The following is a 20,685-nucleotide window of genomic DNA, read 5'->3' as shown; positions in this document are numbered from 1 at the left end:
TCCAAGATCAGATAGGAAAACTGTCTTTGTAACCAACTCGTTCTTCCTGTTTCCCAGTTCTCAGCATCCCTTACTCATTTAGCAGGGCTAGTTTGTTTTTGGTTTTTGTTTTTTTTGGTGTTACAGCAATATTTTAATATGCTGTAACTCTCTGATATGAGAGTTCTAGTATTAAATTTAAGTAATCTTGAAAATCAAAGCAGATACAATCAGCATTTGAGAAAAACTGGTGACTTTTGAGCAAGTTAAAAGAGAGCTAGACAAAATTTGCATTTAAAAAAAATTTATTGAGACATCTGTTGCTCTTAAATTACAAAAGTTAAAAAGAGCACGCAGTGCACTGAAACACCACTGATTACATCTAAAGCTGTTTTAAGACATAAGGTAGCTTCTTCAAGAGAAGACAACTCAACATGATCCAAATTCAGCTATCCATTTCTCATATTTCTCAATGTCCGCAGCAGATACCGATTTAGAAACTTTCTTCAAAGCTATTTCAAAGTCTTCCATAGTTGTTGGCATGTGCATTTCATCTCGGGGAAGATTTCTTATTTCTTCTGGTGTCAAGCCTTCAATACGCCTTCTCATAGCCATCAATGATGCATCTCTATTCAGGAAGGTAAGAAATAAAAAGAAATAAACGTTTACTCAATGCAGGACAGTGAGTTCAGTTGTTTGAAAGGCTCAACATACCATTCCAGTTAAGCTGTTGCATTCAAAAAGATAGAATAAAGAACTGTAAATTTTTATATCAAGATCTCCAAATGCTATCCACATTTTTCAGATATGGATTTATCCCCCTGGATGTCTGAATAGCTAGTACTCACAGGCTAGGCAAAAGAGGTGATGATTAACCAGTTTATCTAATGCCTATGATGTAGCTGCTGTTTATTGTATTTTTAAACAGAAACAAGGCAAAAGTAACAATTTCACTCCTCCTAGATATAGCAGGAGTAGCTGGAGCATTTTGAATGTTTCCTGGTTTGAATAGGAAACCCGCTTCAAAGACAGTCAACAGTATCTACCTCCAACCAGCAAAATGCTAAATGACAAAATCTCTTCATCTGTAGCTCCTCAAACTTCTGGCCTCAATGAGCATTAAGTGTCTTTAAAAGTGTGTCATTTTCTTTCTGCATTAGGTTTGACTGCATTTAGATTTCCAGCAGTAAATCTAGTAGCAGCAGGTGGTGAGCTGGTGAGGTGACAGATAACACTGGGAGACTAAAGTTCCTCCTAATTCATCGTTATATAGCTTATAAGAAAATGCTGCTTATTTGTCTAGTAGTAAAAAAAAATGGAAGGGTAATCCCACTGATATCACAACAGTGTATCATATCACATTAGCAGGTGAGAATCCAAAGAGAAAAAACTTGCACATTGTGTTCTAGGAGGATTTAGAAAGATGGTTTCAGCATATTCTGTTTCAGTATGAACCCCACCCCCTAAAGAAAATCGTAACTGACAGACTTCATGAACATACTAAATAACTGTTAATTAAGAAATTAAAATGCATAATACAGGAACTAGAATTTCAGAACAACCCCAAGAAGTTGCCTGTTGAATTCCATCTTAGCCAAATATCACCATGCTTTGCTGTTATAACACCATTTGTGAACTAAAAGCCAGTGTTACACAATGGTGAGGGGGAGCATTCCATGCATCTAATTTGCTTCCATACAGCAGTTAAAAAAAAAAAAAAATCCAGCAAAACCAACCCAATCAACCAACCCAACAAGCCCACCACACCTCAACACACCCACACAACTGAAGTGCAGCTGCCACCACTTCCTTTTGTAAAGTCATTTTATCGACAGTCATTCCAACATGAACTCTCAGTGCTTTCTCAAACGCATTCTTGGTGCCTGGAGAAGCACCAAAACTGTATTCAAAAAAACAAGCAGCCACCCACTGAAAGATGCAGCAGGGGCCAGTTCTGTTCAAAAGGCCTTTCAACATTCACAGCCCTCTCAAAACAACAATTCAAAGTCAATTCATACTCAATGTAATATGCAATTCAGATGCATTTTGCATTCCCTGAATGTCATTTTAAAATAAAGTTTTGCCTTCATTTTCCATGGTTATATGCTGACTATTAGAAACTATACTGTAACCTCTGACTGATTTTCACTCTGGCTCAGCAAACTCTGAACTTCAATTTCTTTAAGATGGGGGAGTAATTTCAGTAAACCTCGTCTTGGGCCACTTTTTCTTTGGTTTTGCTTGTGGCACTAGCAAGGACGGTCATAGTCTACAGGTTTGAACTTCACTATGCTTACATATTGTGAGTCTGAACCATACAAAAGCACTTAAATCAGCCACATCTTTCTGACTCAGTGTTAATGAAACAATCATATCCAAGAGCTGTTTCTCCTGACACTATGAAAAAAGTGTAAATACACAGGCTAATATGAGTACTTCCTAAGTAATTTCAAATCTTGTGAATCCAAACCTCAGTTCATTTGGATTTATGCTTGCTGCCACCTCAGTTATCACTTAGAAGACTGCCACAAATGAAAGACTCAGGTGTTTCTTTTTAGTTTTTTCATCTGTTGGTTTGCTTTTGTTTTGTTTAATAGTATTTGTACAAAGGGACTTTAGGTAAAAAAATCAGAAGTAACAGTGTGTGCATATATATATATACACATATGTAATCCACTGAAAAATATTAAATGTATTGATATTCAGTCTAAAATTAATCACAAAAAAACACTAAACAGACCAGAGGAGACAAAGTACAGCTAAAATGCACAAAGTAGCAGACCAAATAAACTCTTTTATATGACATGAACCTATTAGCACAAGCTCCTTTCAGAGCACAACCAACACCAAAACCAAGACTGATCAAAAGAACACCACAAATTCATCTCACAAACCTACAAATGAAACAAATCTGCACAACACAGATTCAAAGCAACTAACATACCATTCTTTTCCCAGACACTGCACAAGGTTTGTTCAGGAAGCCGTACTGAGGCTCCACATTCTTAGTTCAGCCTTAAGCGACCCTGCTGATAGAGCCTTTGGTGGCAGTTTTGTGTACAGGCTACTTGCATTCATCCCTGTGGCACAGCATATTGTCCTCTCAGCTGTGCTGACACATGTTTGCAGAGCCTTATTAGGAATCTAGGCAAGAAACAGATTCGCGTTTGAGGAAATAATGAGAAGGTGTTTTTAATCCAGAACAGCTCTCTCATCCTGTTCAAAGTACAGCACCACAAGGGTTGGCTGGCACAACGAGGAGCTCAAGCCTTGCCCTGCCACACCGCAGTGCTACCTCCAAAGCCTGAAAGCATCATTACACAGGTGCTTATCATCATCTTAAAAAGCTTCAGTTCCCTGTCCCTTCCTGGCAATTCCATAATTTGCCACTGCTGCAACTGTGCCAGTGCAAGTCTTTTGATGTAAACCACATGACTGAAGATCAGTCCTCTCCTTTTCAGTTTTTGAAAGAAAATATAGAGGAAGGGTTAGAAGGTATTTTTAGTCAATTATTTCAGCAATCTAGGTTAGAGAACAGGCTCACAAATGATTGTATGTCAACAGTACGGAGAAGAAGGAGAAATGGAGGAGGTAGAAAAAAACCTTAGGTCAGCCTCATCACAATAGCCACTGTGCTGAGTACAGAGCTCTTGTACCACCACACAACACCTTTTCTGTGTCATGAAGGAAGAATGCTCTGTGTTGTTACTTAGGTACTCTGGCCACTGCCACTATCACCTCTCTACATATGAATTTCTGCAGAAGTGTAACCCCAGTGGAATGACTGCAAATCTACAAGTTAAAGTTTACCATCCTGTGGATATTCCTCACGAAAGGAATTTAGTCTACACGAAAGAACGCGGAATTTTACCTAAATCATAGCTTATTTAAATTACTGTGTTGCAACTGACTGCTCTTCAAATGGAAACTTAGGTAAATATTAACGCAGTATTTCACCTTTTAGCCACACATAAAAGACAAGTTACAGTCCATTTTTATCCAACAACTTTAATCATGTAACTTGGTTACCTTACAAACAGTTTTCTTGCAGTGTGTAGCGATAGTAACGCAAATGATGCAATGTTAACTTACCTGCATACATTGGTGATGTCTGCACCTGAATAACCTTCCATTTTCTCAGCTATGTTTGCAAGGTCAACATCATCAGCCAGTTCCAGCTCTCGCAGATTTATTTTTAGGAGTTCCTCTCTACCTTTTGCTAATGAATGAAAAGAAAATTGAGACTATACAATTTGCTCTGTGAAGATAAATAATAAATTGAAGAGTGATAAGAAGGAAGAATGAGAAAAAGGATAGTGTATTTGCTATAAAGGTAAATTTCATGTTTAGATTTCACCTGGTCCTGAATCCGTAAGTGAATTTGCTTACATGTATCAATTAGATTTTTAAATCGGGCAATCAAAACTAAAGGAATATTGATAAAGTTTAGATTTTAGTCTTTTTAACCACTCCTCTCCCCAACTCTTCCTACCTGATGGTAAAGGAATGTAAATTCTCTTTTCTAGTCTCCGTCTTAGGGCTTCATCAATATCCCAAGGAAAATTAGTAGCAGCAAGTACCATGACCATCTTAGAAGGATCATCATTTTCAGTAGCCCCTCCGACACCTGCAATAGAGAAAAGAGAAAGTAAAACATACATAGAAATTTCATGTATAGAGAGAACAGTATCCATGGTTCTATAATATTAAAGCAGTTACTCTATTGCACTTTAGTGAGTCCAAGCATAACAGACTCACCAAGTGCAACAGAATTCACTTTTTCATCTCTATGACAGTCTGCAAACATAAATGGAAACTTGGTTTAAATACGAGCAGTGGCATAGGCCACTGCTGAGATCAGGAAGTTCCTCTCTATCGTGGTTAGAACGGTTTTACAGCAGAGTTGTATGCATTTCTGCCATTAGAGCATTTCAATTTTCATATCAACATCTTCTAACAGCATGTAAGGAAAAACAAAACAACTTTCCAGAACCATCACTACACTCTAAAACAGACATTCCCCCCCAGTATTCACTAACAGCCACACAAGAGCAGCATTACTTCCTTACAAAGTTTCTTCAGTTCTGAATACAGGCCAAAGGTTTCATATATACAGGTGGATTCTTACAAACTGCTGGAGTTAATGTTTAAATTGGGTGGACTAAATCACAACTTCTCAGAGACAGGGAGACCACCCCACTTTCTAAACACTATGAATCTGCTGGAACAGGAAGAAGGTAATTTCATTAAACTTGCTACTCTCTGCATTTACTGTTTTTGTTTATAATTATACGATTGGGCCATGGGATAGGCATTGTACCTAGTCTGCCAGAGAATCTGCAGATAAAACACCATTTATGAATGCTCAAGTAAAAGGATTCAAATAGTTGCTACTAATAAATTCAGATTATGTACATCCTTGACATGAGAACAGTAGTACAGCTCTGCTGCTATTTAAAATCAAACATAAAAGGGTATTGACATCAGAGACTGATAAATAAATAAACAGATGTTGCGATTCATGGAATTCTATCACAAATCATCCCACAGAGTAGCATTTTTCAGTTACTCCTTTCCTTCTCTCTGCTCACCAGAGTATAAAAAGGATACCTCTACAGAAACTTTGCACTGTATTACCTACTTTTGAAGTTTGTTGATTTGTGAAATATTAACCAAATAGCTGTAATAAACTCAGTGTTCTAAAATGAAAACTCTCTAAACCACTTCTATACAAAAGTCTTCATTTTCTGATTGTATCTTTAAGAGAAAAAGAGATCCCAAAGAAGTTAAGTGTACTGATTGCCTTTGAAGTTTAAATTGAAACAGGTGGCAGTACTTTTGAAACACTTTTTACTTGGTTTTGGAGAAGTGAGTGATATGCTAGGCAAAGATTGAAAGAAGCAGTTAATACTTTTTTTTCTTCTGTTGTTTTGAAATCTTGTATTTTCCACTGAAACTTCATTATTCTGGGTCACTAATATAAGGTCATAGCTCAGAAGCTAAAAGACTGTTAAATAATTTTTCCTTCCACACCAATGATTGGAGTAGTGCACTTGTAGATCTCTAACCCAATTCTATGTAAGGCTTTGACAAAACTGCTTCTGAAGAATGACGTTTTCAATGTGGGGGGTTTTTTTGGGTCCCTCAAGTTTCCTCCAGTCCAGCACTTCCCAGTAATCAGGTTATTTACCATCCATTTGAACCAGGAGCTCTGCCTTCACACGTCGGCTGGCTTCGTGCTCCTCCGAAGTTCCCCTTCGACTACAGATAGAGTCTATCTCATCAATAAATATAGTTGTCGGGGCATAAAATCGAGCCTAAAGAAAGCAAAGACAAAGTGGAAGCTGAAGTAGCAGTCTACTCCCATTTAAGAGCAGCATATTCAGACTTGAGTAAAGACATATTTACCCCATTCAATCAGCTCATAAGTATCAAACAATTCCCAATCTTCCCTCTCTTGGACCACTGCACACTGGTATAGAGCAGCTGTGCATTTGAGCAGAACAGCTTTTGGCAAAGTCCTGTAATTGTTAGGGCTATAAACAAACATTTAATGAGCTAAACACAGTTTTCCACATTAGGACTAACATTTATAACTGTGAAAGTCATCACAGAATGCCTGAATAAGATTTCAGTCTGAGCAAGAATGAATGTTATGCTGGGACACCATGACATGGAACCTGTCCAAGAACCAGGTCAACTGCAAAATAACTCTGACCCTTTTGAAAACAAGGGAAGTCAAAGACAAGGATCTACAATAATAAAGGCTATTGTCTTAAAACAGTTGAGATAGTATTCATTGTGTATATACATTTTCGATCAATCATATTAAATGAGTTGATATCATGCCTATCAAACTACTGTGTAAAAGATCTTTTATTTCCTGACTTTTCTGACTACTGTAATTGCAACTCTGCTGCCCCTCCCCAGAACTGGACACCCTAACAAACACTGCATACAAACCTGGTAACACATGACAAAAAAAAAAAAAAGAAAAATTACTATTTTCTGAGCCAATTTCAAATCTTATGTGCTCTGAAGCCAACTACAGTTTGGAAGTCCACTTATTCTAAGCATAAGAAAAACCCAAAAACCCACCCATAACAACAACAAAACACACAAAGCCTAAATAGGGTTCAGACCCAGAAAGCAATTAATTTCATCTTAGTTTTATATTCAAGTACATTCTGCATCACTCAATAACTTATAGCGAGCTCCCTCTAATGTAGCAAGCTAGTCCTGAAATTAAAAGATGACCTAATTTTTCAGCTTTTATAAAGCTATTTAGGAATAATCTTGAAATGTAAACAGGCAAATCAGAAAGGCATAAAGCATTTGGAAGCTTGGAGAGTTGTTTGTGCATACTGTTTGAAACCTTGGCAAGGTTTCACTATTCTGGAAGAGATTCTTCTTCATTATCTCACTGTTCATATTCAGAAACTTCAATCACCATTTCAAACAGCAGACGAACAAGTTTTTCAGATTCTCCTCTGTATTTTGAGGTAAGTGTGGAAGAAGAAACATTGAAAAAAGTAGTCTTGCATTCAGTGGCTACAGCTTTTGCTAGGAGGGTCTTTCCAGTACCAGGAGGACCAACCATCAGAACTCCCTATTAAAATAAAAAGAACCATTTTTAAGACCAGAATCAAACCACAGGAATTTACAGTTTATTTAGTAGTGCAATAGTAAAACAATGGATGTAAACTTTCCCTTGAAAAGTTATTCAAAGGTAAGTATCAATTACTGTTGCTTACCCAAAACAAGACAGTGTGTGTACCTGGCTGACATCTTTATTTGGTTGGTACTATGTACCATAACTTTGTTGCTAAAGAGTGGAAAGAACTTATATAAACTGTAAAATACTCGAAATTTCTTGTTCTGCCAAGATCCAATCTCAGAATCCTAATTATGATCACAGGATCAGACTTTTTCATACCTTCCACGGTCTTCTAATTCCCTTAAAAAACTCTGGCATCCACATGGGTAAAACTACAGCTTCCTTAAGCAGCTTTTTGGCTTCTACTAAATCAGCAATGTCATCCCTGACAAGAAAGAGAAAGTTGTTTGACAGATTCAGACAGGATGCAAAAGAATCAGTCCACAGCTCAAAAAATTACGCAATTAAACTTATCGTTATGTATTGGCTCTCCCATAAATCCAACAAAAAAAAGGACATTAACTATTTCACTGGAGCGCCACTGTTGGCATTCACAGAATGATAAGCAGAATAGAGGAAGCTGGTTAAATTTATGCTAGCTACAGATTATGCTTTCTTCTTTTGCCGAGACATTGGGTGTCCCTGAAACTTAAATACCATCTTTCATTGTTACAAGAACAACTTGCTGAAGACCAGTAAACGGAGCAGAATTAAACAGAATTTTCAGAATTCTTTTTCAGAGTTACAAATGTACTAATTCTTAGGTACTTTATAGGCTGGTCTTATTTTCTTGAGGGTAACTCTCAGGGCATTCCTCTTATCAGCATGTGCCCAAATAATACTTTGGTTTCAAAGCATATCTATATGGAGAATTAGTTTCAAATCTGAAGTCATAATTTAAGATTCCATATAAAAACTGAAACATGTATTTACATATTAAACTGAAATACATGACAATTGCACGCACACCAAGTTTTTCTGGGAGTGTTAAGTTTTTTTAAAGCCTACTTTATTTGACAGAAGATTTTTGCTCATTTAATCCTCACGAAACCACCTGAGCTTGAAAACATTTGGAATACAAAACATCCTTTGTATAACGTTTAATATTTAACACGTTTATGTAAAGGTACTGGCACAGGGTTATATTTTATACTGGCAGCCACATCACATCCAGCAACATTTCAAAGGGTTCCTATATTGACATAATTTCTTTGTTAAACAGTTTTCTGTCTTGATATGCCCCTGGGTAGCAAAACAGTTTTTCAAATGAAGAGACACTGACAGACACTAGAAACTTTTACACTGCAAAAGAGTATCTCAAAAATTGATTTTAGGTCTCTTAGAAAAGTTTGAGAAGCTTTGTATGGTCAGACTGGACAGGGCTTTACACAACCTGATCTAGGGAAAGATGTCCCTGCCCATGGCAGGGGATTGGGCTAGCTGATCTTTAAAGGTCCTGTCCAACCCAAACTATTCTACAAATCTATGCATGGAAAAAAGATGCTCTAAAAATATTAAACTTCTTATGAAGTTTAGATGCCTGTTTAAAGCAGTAAGGAAAACCTGTAGGTACTTTTTATATGTAAGTATATGTTAAAATACTTAATTCTTGTCATACTGTATAAGAGGAAATAGAAGCAACAATTCAGAAAGACTAGCAGCAGTACTCAAACTTACCATCGAATGTTGGGGTTCTGAGAAATTATATCTCTTTCCAAAGCTTCTACTAAATCTTTGTCATATCCAGTACTATCAAATTTCTTTGGTTCAGACTCTGAAATCTCAGATGTGGATTTGTTCTACATATAAAAGATACAACAACATAAATACATAACAATGGTTATGCTACTAATGGATTTCATAACAAGTCCACAATAGCGTGGTATTTCTAGAAGGCGGCAACATAAACCAGCATGGAAAATTATGAAAGCACTTGTATTACAGCTGCACTGCAAGATCTGTGTCTTTCACCCAGATTCCTGTACTGCCCCAGTTCCATTTCCTTCTCTCCAAAGCCAGCATATTGTACCGCTGGCTTAATACTTAATAAAAACTGCATAGAGCTATCCCACTTAACAGTTTTTGCCTCTTCTCCCAGAAAAAACAAAAACTATCTGAGACAGTAGCTGGGTAAGGGGAAATTATGTGTAAGACTGGAACCATAAAGTCACACTGACCTAGGTATCTCAAATCCCCTAAGTGTCATATCCATGCCATATACATGGGACACAAAAAAAGTAAGCATGATTTCCATGTAGAATGAGCAAAGGTGATCTGCAGGAAGACCACAGAAGTAATAAAATAACTAATTAACTGATATAGAAGCACGGACATGAACAGCAGAGAAGCAGCTCTGCAGTACAGCCGAAGCAAAGAAGCTAGACAGTTGAAAGGGCTCAAAAACAGCAGAGACCATGCAACTGAGAGGAAATAAAATGCACTAGACATACCCCATTTTTTTATACACTTAACAGCAAGCACTGGTGATGACAGAACAACTGTAAAAAAGAAAAAAAGTCCTATCCGGTCTCTCTGTGTGTATATCCTGAGTGAGCTCCTAATAAAAGTAGTAGCTTACATAGCTAAACAGTTCCATCCTGTACTATCTCCACAGGCCATGACACCTTGCCACAACATAAGGTTGCTGAAGCTAACAAACTATTACATGGAGACTGGATTTATTTAGACTCTGGAAAACTACGATTCTAGTGCCTTCTGTATGATCTCTTACTCTGGTGATCAGCTAAATTTATGGAGATACAAAGCAAAATTAAAGCAGTCTGATTTTAAAGAATAGATCATAGATTATTCTCTCTCATGAAGTATGTTGGTTTTTTGTTTGTTTTAAATTGAAAACTAACTGGAACTAACATCAGATCTGAACAACGATAAACAAAAAATCCCCACCAAAACAAAAAAAGTAAAGTTCTCCTTTTAGGATTACATAAATCTTGAAGTGCTTTGGAAGAAGCAAGTCAATCTCAGTTTAAAATATCCAAGTTGCAGTAAACAAGTCACAGAACGGGTAAGGATGGAAAGGACCACAGTGGGTCATCTGGTCCAACCTCCCTGCTCAAATAGGGTCATCCTAGAGCACATGGCACAGGATTGCGTCCAGACAGTTCTAGAATATCTCCAGTGAGGGAGACTCCACGACCTCTCTGGACAATCTGTTCCAGTGCTCAGTCACCCGCACAGCAAAGAATTTCTTCCTCATATTCAGGTGGAACTTCCTGTGCATCTGTTTCTGCCAGTTGCCTCTTGTCCTATCACTTGGCACCACCAAGAAGAGCCTGGCTCCATCTGCTCGATACCTTCCCTTCTGACACATTTACCAGATCACTTCTTCCAGAAGAGCATCTGTTTGTTTCTAATTCATCCATAACCAACACTATCCACAAAGCAAAGACATCTTACAAGGTGAGAGATTCAAATTGGCACACTGACTTGAACAAAAGAAATATTTTTAGGCATCTAATTCTATAATACACTCAATACTAAGAAAGAAAGACTGAGTTTCTCAACTCCGTGAAGTTATTTGCAAGCTTACCTTTTCCTCTTTTCCTTTATTTTGTTGATCCTTTTTTTCCCGGCTGCGGACTGCCTTCCCTTTATCATTGGGATTTCGAGAGGATGGACGGTGAGGGCCTCTGACAGCTGCACTTACACGATTATTGTGACCTCGGCAATCACTGCATGGAACAGACTGACGCTTTCTGGGTCCTGGCGAAGGTCTAATTAGTTGTAAAATATGCAAAAAGCCTCAGTGTAAAGTCACTGGTGAGCACTACATATCAAGTGGTTACAAACTGCAAAGCCTTTTGCTCAAGATAATGTCAGAAACAAGACAAACATTTCTAGATAGTCACTAAAAATCCATTTTCCCTTGGTCACAAACTCAGCAGGGCTCATTTGCTTAAAACAAGCTCCTTGCCTGCATATTCTATCAGTAAAAGTAATTCTAGTATTGTGGAGCTTAGGAAAAAAATAACAAACAAACCAAAAATTCTCCTTACAACAGTCCTCACTTCCCTATACAAAGAAATGTAAAAGTTTTTTGGGAATGACAATTCTACTTTCATTTCCTTTCATGCCCAATTCCTTTGAAAGAAAAAAAGTCTATGTGATGCTTCCAGTTGTTTAAAATGAAACTAATTTTAGAAGCACGTGAACAAACCGATACTACGACTGGTATTATGGATTTCTTTTTTAAAATTAAGTTTCTTTTCTATACGTGTCTGTTACTCTCAGCACTTTTTCCATGGGCTTTCCTAAAATTCCTGCATTAATAAGCTATGAGTCAAGGTAAAAGGTCAGGGATATTTCCAGAGAACAGTAAATGTAACACTCTGTATTTGGAGAGCACTTACTGAAACTAGATGATGTGATTTGACACATCATTTAATATGTGTCAAGGATCCAGCATCTTTACAGAAGTTGTCTTTAAGTGATTCACAGCAGTGAGTTTGTCAGAGCAGTACATCTCTCTTCAGGATAAAATGCATATTGGACTACACAGATATGCTGATGCTAAGATCATGTTAGAGTATTTTCATTCTCCAAATGGAGTATCTACCAACCTACTGTTATATTTATGAACACCTAGCCACCTCTGAATGCCATTCCAAAGCTCAAAATAAAGGAATAGTGCAATTCCACATCTAATTTCCACCTACATTTTTGAGCTCTGCTATCTCAGCATGGGAATTTACTGCAGTTATTCCAACACAATATGGCCCAAGTTTTCACTGCGGCTTTTTCATATTGCTACAATTCAGTACTTCAGGAGCTGGCAAAATAAACGGAACAGAAACAGTTCTCTCAAGACTTTCCTTGTTTAGTAACATGAATTTGTATATTTTCTCTAGAAATCTTCAAAACACTAGGAAAGTTCTACCTCTCAGGCTCTATTCTTCCAGAAGGTTTGAATGAAATTGGCTAGGAGTGTTCCAAAGTTATTAAATGAGGGGGAAAAGCTTGACATTAGTCATGCCATGGAAGATAAAACCCTCAGAACATTCTGGCATCTTCTTCACTACAAACAATGCCAAGCTGCAAGTATTACACATGTAAGTTCTAGAACAAAAATTACACCAAAACAGGCCGAAGTCAAAGCACACTTTGTCCTGATAAATATTAATTTAGGCCTTCAGGCTTCCTCTTACCTACGTTCAGCAGGTACTGGCAAAGACCAGACTTCTGCATCATGAGCTGGTAATTCTTGTTGTGAGGCTTTCAATGGAGTATTGTCTAATTTAAAACTCTCCAGTGTTTTCATTATATCTTTCACATGCTTAGCTTCCACACTTATTTCCTGCCAAACCTGATTAAGAAAAAAAAAAAAAAAGAAGTAGATTAAGCACATTGGAAATAAGTTTGTAACAGTTCTCTGTTCAAGCTCATGTAATGCCTGGATAGATTCTACAGGGTTTAATGAGCTACCTAATTCTACTTCAATAAACAAGAATTATGCACATTACATATTGAGGAGGTTTTTCTGCCTTCCTCAGCACATTTAAAGAATAAACAAATAGATTTTGGATTTAACAAAAGAGATTTTTTTACAAAGTTTGGATATTAAAGAAGTACGACAGAACCTAATAGATTAAATATCAATTAAAACTATCAACTCATCAGACTGAATATCAATGAAAAAAATGTTGGTTTGTGTTAAGGACAAATTACCATGGTAGCCACAACGCACTTTCTATTAAGGACCTTAGTCATATTAAAATATTGAGGGAAGCAGGACCCAAATGATACCAGACTACAAAACTTCAGCATTACAGGGGCACTCATCAGCAAGAAGCTGACAAGTCAGAGTGCACTGGCTCCCCAGCGCTGTGTTCCATTGACTTTTTTGTCACTGACAGAGAAAGTCATAAAGATGACTTAAATAAGTCTATATAATAAAAAAGAAGCCTATATATAACAGCACTAATTTATCAGAGAATGGTGTAAGTATTTTTATACTTTTGTTTACAATAAGAGTGGCAATTTTTGCTACTTTAATGCTTATCCCACAAAATGCCCCAGAAAAGTAATATTTACCTGTTGCCATTTCTGCTGCAGATAGGTATCTCTCACAGAGTACAGATACTTATTCATTTGGTCAAGAACTCCCTGGTAGTAGACCATTGCAGAGTCATAATTTCCCAGTAAGGCATATTCACGGGCCAACTTTACATTCTCAATGATCATAACAAGGCTCATGTTCAACATGAAGCTGAAAAAAATAGAAGATATTAAGGAAAGAAAAAAAATCCCAGCAGCAGAACAATTTTTTGCAACTATTTTCATACGCTCATTACCTCATTTAGCATATCAAAATATAGAAGCTGGAAAAGTGTTAGAAAAAAAAGCCCTAAAATTAATGTCATCCATATAAAATGGTAATTGTTGCTCTGTTACTAGAAATGAAACTCTTCACATCACAGCATTGTTTCTTGCCATGGAGATTCTGTTGAAAAGCCCATACAAGATTAGCAGATATAAATACAACTGTTGCAAGCCACAAATGCATACTTCCCTTTTCATTCTATTGTAGGATAAACTAGTATTTCGCTGTGCTCATCTGTGGTTTAAAAAAAACTCCCAATGAGCAACAAATCAAACCCTTTTCCAGATGCATTATGTTTTGTTAATTTTTTTGCCTTAACATTCCATGCATGTAAGTTTTAACAGTCTTATTTTGCCTTGTGGAAAAAACTATTCTTCCATTAGTTTGATTTTACAACTCTTGAATTTTATTTAATGTTTGTTTGAAACAAATATACACCTTCTATGCCCAGCTTGCACGTTCCTATCACCTTCATTTTGACACTTAAAAAGGAACACTTGAAACATACTGAGGCTGCTAAATTAGCACTGAAAGGTAAGGAAATGTACGATTAAATGTGTAATGTGTGATGACCCACTTTATTTAACATATTGTTCAAACCATGCTACATTTCTCCACCAGCAGCAGTAGTTTGTGGGCTTTTGGAGCAATCATCAATGATTGCGACCACTTCCACTTTGCAGCACTAGCAGAATCTGCACTTTTAGGTTAGAATAGCACAGAAGTATTATTTATACAAAGACAGTAGCAAGTAGAAGCAGTAGACTTGTTCTTTACAGTTGCCACTGTCCACAGAGCAGTTGTTCCATGTTCTTAAAAGTTTCTTACACATCCCATGCCCTTCTTCTCTATGATATCTTCACTGTCTCTGCTTTTCTTGTTTCCTGCACATCAATAATTTCCCCACTCTCCTTCTACTTCCTTATCCAAGCACAGAAAACAATTAAACACACCTGCAAGAGAGTCATCTTGCTCTCATTTTGGTACCTGTACCCAGTGCCAGTAAGAAGCAACTGCAGACAAGCAATTAGAGCTAAGCCCTGGGATGAAGCATACTTGATACAGATCAACTATTTAAAGAATGTAAGAGGTACTCATGCGCAATAAACAGACTTAAGACTGAACACATTTCAAGATGAGGTCAGGGTCGAATTCGGCCACATCAGAGGTTTCAGAAGCCGCACTTAGTACACACCTGCCAACTTAATACTAAAATGTTAGCTCTCCACTGTAAAGAGGGCCTGTGAAGTACAAATCAAACATTTTTAAGACTTGCACTCCTTTTTCTGTCCCCTTCCCAAGTAGCTTTACACACAGACACACAGCTGAGGCATTCCTGAGCCAACATCCTTCTCTTTTTTGCTTCCTTCCTCTTTCTTCCCCACCTTCCCTTGGAGCAGATAGCTGCTGTGAAAATTTTCAGTCCAAACCAGCAAAACTCTAGCAGCAAGGGAGCTGAAGACAGGCCTCCAACAGCCTACACCCATCCATACAGAAGGGACCCGTGGGGCTGAGCTTGGAAACCTGCTATCATAGAACCTACATTATGTAATTCACTCTGGCCAGAGACTTGCTGAGCTGGCCATGATGTCTACAAGCTGATACAGTTAATGTGACCAGCAACGACAAAGGCTAACATATCCCAGGCTAATTAGGCTTTGGACACACAGTTTGACTTGGGAGTTTTGTTGGTTTTAACCTCAGGAGAAGAAAGCCTGAAGATGTTTGTCAACTGCTGTATGGATCATCACGCAGATATTACCAAAGTTTTCCCTGCTAAATTTAGGAGCAAGCTTTTCCACTTCTGCTCATCCTACCAGAAACACCTGTTTGCCTGTCCTGAGAATTCAAACCCATGATTAACACTACTGAAATCACAGGTTGAGCAAGATGCTAATAAACAGTTTAAAAATCAAGTAATAGCAAGTTACTATAACCAAACTAGACTTTTAAAAGCCAAGAGAGGTCATAGATAACTTTTTTTTCTACACTGAATGCTGTAGAGCAATCCAAGCAGAACAGCAATTCTGTTTATGTATTGAGAAAAAAACCCCCACAAACAAAACAGCCTGTAATATCAGTTTTCATCTGAAAATAGCTAGAAGGAAAAAAAAAAACTAAAGAGGCTAAGTCAGAAAGATACGAAAGCTTGGGACCAAAATGATAGCACTGCACATAATAAAAGAGTTAATGAGATTTTCAGGTTAGAAAAGGCAGAAAAAGTAAGGACAGAAAGCAGAAACAGAAGAATAAGCAGAATGAGCTAGCAACTCATGTAGGGAAAAAAAAAAAAGAAGGTGCTCACTCAAGTTTATAATGGTATTCGAATCTATCTGTTTCATGAGTGGTATTGAAAAAGCAAAATAATTTAGTTGAAACAAGAAAACCAATTTAATTTGTTGCTTCATCTTGACTCATAAGAGCAGGAGAGCTTGAAGTGGCTTCCAAATACAAGGCTCTTGTGTACAAGTGAGGCAGAAAAAGCTGCTGGCTCTGCTTATGTCTGGACATGCCACTGATGCTGCCACTTGAACACAGGCAGTGTTAGAGCTGATACACTAATCCATGGGCTTGCTGCACCTGTAACTGAAGATGCTGAAGCAGTTCTAAGAGGAAAAAACAAACAAACAAACAGGAGTTAGCGTACTAATCTGAAACTAGGTTAAAGTTTGCAGCAGAAAGTTGCCATATGCTGTGGCAGCTCAGAGTAGCGTGTAAGACACATGTGGGAGAGGCGTGAGCATACACAGATCTAGAGTTAAACCAGAACCGAAGGGATTAAAACACCCACAAAACTAATCCTGACCACTTAATAATTTTTAAAGTAATATCACATGTGTTCAATACTTAGTAATACCACATGTGTTTACAAATACTTGGTGTTATCACGTAACAGGATGTCAAAGCTGCAAGGCTGCACTTATCAGCCACGACCTTTCCATGAATCATGACCAGTGAAGTTATCTATGTTCCAACAGCAACTAAAATAGTAAAGAGCTCATAAAGTTTACAGTGAACAGGATATAAGGAAAACAAGCACTTTGTCTTGCAAGTTTAATTCTACGTTGTGTACAAACACACACTTCCCAGTAATCACTCTTTACACTAGCTATGGCCATATAAGGTTCCCTGAAATTAACCCATCTCTAGTAACAGAATACATTTTATCATTTGCTCAGAGGACCTAAAATACTTCTCGAGTACAGAACAGCCAAGAGCAGAGAGGGTTGAACCTAACCAAAGTTCAAGATACCTACAACTTTTGAGAATGAGGTTTTGGAACGTAATTTTGTATTTCATTTGAAAGGTAACAGATAATCATCAAGAAAACACTGGGAGCACTTCATGTTTTCCATAAGGACTTTAAGAAATTATCATAAGGACTTTAACGAATTATCATAAGGAATGACTATAACTGATTTCTGCTCACAGTCATACATTAGAATCTGGGAAACTATAACCAAACACTGCATCAATCGTATTTCACAAAGAAATCCCCCAAACTTTAAAAATCAAGAGATTGATAATGCAAATGTTGGAAGTGAAGATTTAAGTTGGAGTTCATCAATTACCGCAGCGGACTTGCTGACCTGGCAAACAGCACAAGACATACATGGAAAATATTTCCAAGAGTCTTTCAGTCCAACCTTAATATCTGGACTAAGCCAGAGCCTGAATTTTGGCAGAGCGCACATGTTTCCATTATTTCAGCCTGCTATACAGGCTCTGACATCAAAGCAATCATGTAAATTTTGCAAAGTTCTCTCAGCAAGCCAGATGAGAAAAAAATACCCCAAAGTAACATCTTTCAGGAATCAATTTTTACTGTTTACATGATGGCATCACCTTGGAGCTCCCTTCTAGCTTAATACTCATCTTCATAACATCCAGAGCTAGCCACATTTGGTATCAAGAAGTGATTGCATTAATTACTTGGGAAAGAGAAGAACTGCCAGACTTATTGGATGCTAAACAAAATGGTTCTCATCCACTTATTGTATTTAACAATAATGGTAGCAAAAGAAGAACCACCAGCAACCATGAACACAAGCATGCCTAGGCGTGGAAAAGAAAAAAACCTAAATCAAACATTAGGCAGAGATACACTTGTGGCAGATGATTTTATGTTTTCCGGGCTAAGCCTTTCAAAAGACTTGATTAAACACGTTACTTACTCCCCATTTCATGGGGGGCTAGCATTCTTTTTGATGATCTATATTAAATTAGCAAATTTCTCAGAAAGTTTTGAAGGGTCTGCAGCTAAATGGATACGAGGAATTGCTTCTCTCTATCTAGAGAGAAAACTTACATCACTGCAGATCATTGCAAACTACTTCATTAAGGAAAAAAACCGAACAACAAAACAACAAAACAGGTGGAGGGTGAAGGGAAAAGTGGGAACCAGAGTTCTGTGCCTGAACCAGCACCCGCGGTGCCCAGCAGCCCACCTAGGAGGATTCCCGGGACAGGGAGCAGCCTCCCCTCCCGACGGCTTCAGGGACACCATGGCGATGCCGCGCCGAGCACGTGCGAGACACAGCCTCGACACAACAACACCGACGAGCACCGTGTAATGGTGGCCGGTGTCGCGACAGCAGCGCCCAGGGCCGCTCGTTCTCCAGCCGCGGGACGGAGGAGCCGGAGCCTTCCCCGCGCCCGGCAGCCCTCGGGGCGGCCCCCACCGAGCGGGACCGGGCATCGCCCCCACCCGGGCCGAGCGGGGGCATCGCACGGCCCCGCACGGCCAGGTGGGCGCGGGGCAGGTACCGCGGGGCTCCCTCGCTCACTTACTCCTCTCCAGAGCTCGGACCGGCGGCGACAGCGGCAGCAGCTGCGACTCCACCACCTCTTCCGCCCCCTTCCTCCTCCAGCGACGCCCGACCCCACCCCCGGCCCTGCCCGCCACCTCCCCCTCCTGCCGCCGGCAATTTTTGAAGGCAAATCCGGCTGCGTCACTTCCAGCCCGGCGAGGCCGGGGGTGAAGGTCTGCCCGGCCGGGGGGGGGAAGAAGTCGGTGTCTGAGCATTATTAGTGACAGCGATGATCCGGTTTGGTTTTAAATTTTAAGGAAGGGGGGAAAAGGGAGGAAAAAAAAAAAAACAAACAATCAGGCGGGGAGAAACAAAGCAGGAAGAAAAAGAGTAACTGCATTGGCCGGGAATCGAACCCGGGCCTCCCGCGTGGCAGGCGAGAATTCTACCACTGAACCACCAATGCTGTGTACGATAGCGATTGTGCATTCGTCACTCGAAACTCACCAGAGCGGACTTGCCCGCCCCAACTCACCCGGCTGATATCCCGCGGTGGTGGGTGGAGAGGCTTCATTCATCTATTCCCTTTCTATAACTCACAAATGTGGGTTTTGCCGAGTGAATAGCACGCACCAACTTTTATTCGCATGTTCCTTGTCTGTGACTCGTCTCTACCTCTTCACACTCTTAATAGAGGGTGTTGTTTGGGGGAAGAAAACGCGTCCGACGGTGCTGAGAAGAGCAGCTGCCGAGCTGAGTAAGACCAGGAAACTGCCCTTGAGTGTCCCTGATGGAGCAGTACCTCCTCACCTGTCTAAATAGACTCAGCTGCTTAGCAACAAATAGGATCTAAAGGTTGGGCACAATGCAGCAGGTTTGTGACAGTTCTTCAGGGTGAACTCAAGACCCACAACATTATGTCGTCCTTTAATTAATTATATCACATCCATTCTTACTCTTCTTGCTCTTGTATTTTTACCCGTTCTTAAACTGACAATTTTAGTCTATCCCTTTAACGAGTGTCCGAGTTTAAAACAATCATTTCTGCATTACTTTAGCTATAAAGGCAGAGAAAGATGTTGATGAGTTTCTAAAATTCGAAGTGCTACTGTATCACATCACTTGGTTGAGGAGAGCGGGAAGGATTTCCCTCCTCCTCTTTGTACGTGGCTAATAAATGAAAAATGTGCTGTACTTCCACATCCCTCCTCCCCAACACAGAAGAATTAGGATATAATGTAGTCTTCTGCAATAACACACTGGTTTCTCCATTAGCACTCTGAGATGTGCAATTAAAGAATGGGATTTTCTCAAGGACAATTTCCCCTCCTAACACAGATGAAAGCTGTGATATGTTGTCATTCTCTCAAGGAATAGCTTTATGATACATAATGTATGTATAATAATAACAATAATTAATAATTAAAAATATTTACTTATTTTGATGAAAAAGGCAGCAGAGGACACAGAAAAAGCTCCAATAAATTGAACTCCTGAACATCAAAATGTATACTTTTGAGAACAGGTTACAAACATGAGGTGACTGCCAAGTACAAGAGCATCTCTACTGTTACACTTGCACCATTTTATTGTTAGAGGGTAAAGCTGCTGCAGCATAAAAGGGACTTGTGGAAGACGGATGTGAAGGAGAAGGAAAGAAAAGAAATGCATTTGGGCAACTAGTGTTTGCATTTCATATTTGCTTAGCCAAAACAAGATTTGATTTTCACTTCTTATAAAGATTCATCGTGGTTTTTATTACTCCAGCAAGTGTTCTGCTACAGAAACTGATTCTGAGAAAACAGTTTCTAAAACTCAGGAAAGCCACTGACTACCAGTAGGCGATAATTCAGTTAGGCTGTTCACAAGTGCTGGAATTCTTTCTCTAGTAACTTTTAAGAAGGGTCAATGCAACCATTCACTCACATCCTGTCCCCTAGGTGAAACACACATGCTGT

The 20,685-nt window shown here is 38.8% G+C and overlaps 1 protein-coding gene and 1 non-coding gene across 4 annotated transcripts; both read right to left on the bottom strand.

Annotated features, from left to right (window-relative positions):
- Window positions 1–266: 266 nt before the first annotated feature.
- Window positions 267–18,852, bottom strand: KATNA1 (katanin catalytic subunit A1). Of its 3 annotated transcripts, none has more exons than XM_017822008.1 (12): window positions 18,768–18,852; window positions 16,282–16,582; window positions 13,688–13,862; window positions 12,802–12,959; window positions 11,187–11,370; window positions 9,314–9,435; window positions 7,916–8,021; window positions 7,430–7,588; window positions 6,170–6,296; window positions 4,472–4,606; window positions 4,072–4,198; window positions 267–607 (listed from the first exon to the last, which is right to left on the bottom strand). In XM_017822008.1, exons 3-12 carry the CDS (start codon window positions 13,856–13,858, stop codon window positions 409–411), a joined length of 1,488 nt encoding a protein of 495 aa, XP_017677497.1. In that variant the 5' UTR covers window positions 13,859–13,862; window positions 16,282–16,582; window positions 18,768–18,852; the 3' UTR covers window positions 267–408. The 3 variants fall into 3 exon arrangements, 2 of the variants coding, with proteins under 2 accessions (XP_017677497.1, XP_017677496.1); XR_001875999.1 differs by lacking the exon at window positions 16,282–16,582 and adding an exon at window positions 2,924–3,123 and having other exon boundaries at window positions 502–607; window positions 18,768–18,848; XM_017822007.1 differs by lacking the exon at window positions 16,282–16,582 and having other exon boundaries at window positions 18,768–18,848.
- A 270-nt stretch (window positions 18,853–19,122) lies between these two features.
- TRNAG-GCC lies at window positions 19,123–19,193 on the bottom strand. The gene has a single exon. It is a non-coding gene; the product is annotated as a tRNA-Gly (tRNA).
- Between the last annotated feature and the right edge of the window lie 1,492 nt (window positions 19,194–20,685).

This window comes from Lepidothrix coronata, unplaced genomic scaffold, assembly GCF_001604755.1.
Source record: "Lepidothrix coronata isolate B3197 unplaced genomic scaffold, Lepidothrix_coronata-1.0 Scaffold94, whole genome shotgun sequence".
Classification (NCBI taxonomy): Eukaryota; Metazoa; Chordata; class Aves; order Passeriformes; family Pipridae; genus Lepidothrix; species Lepidothrix coronata.
The sequence above is the reverse complement of the archived record's forward strand: the minus strand, read 5'-3'. Positions and strand labels throughout refer to the sequence as shown.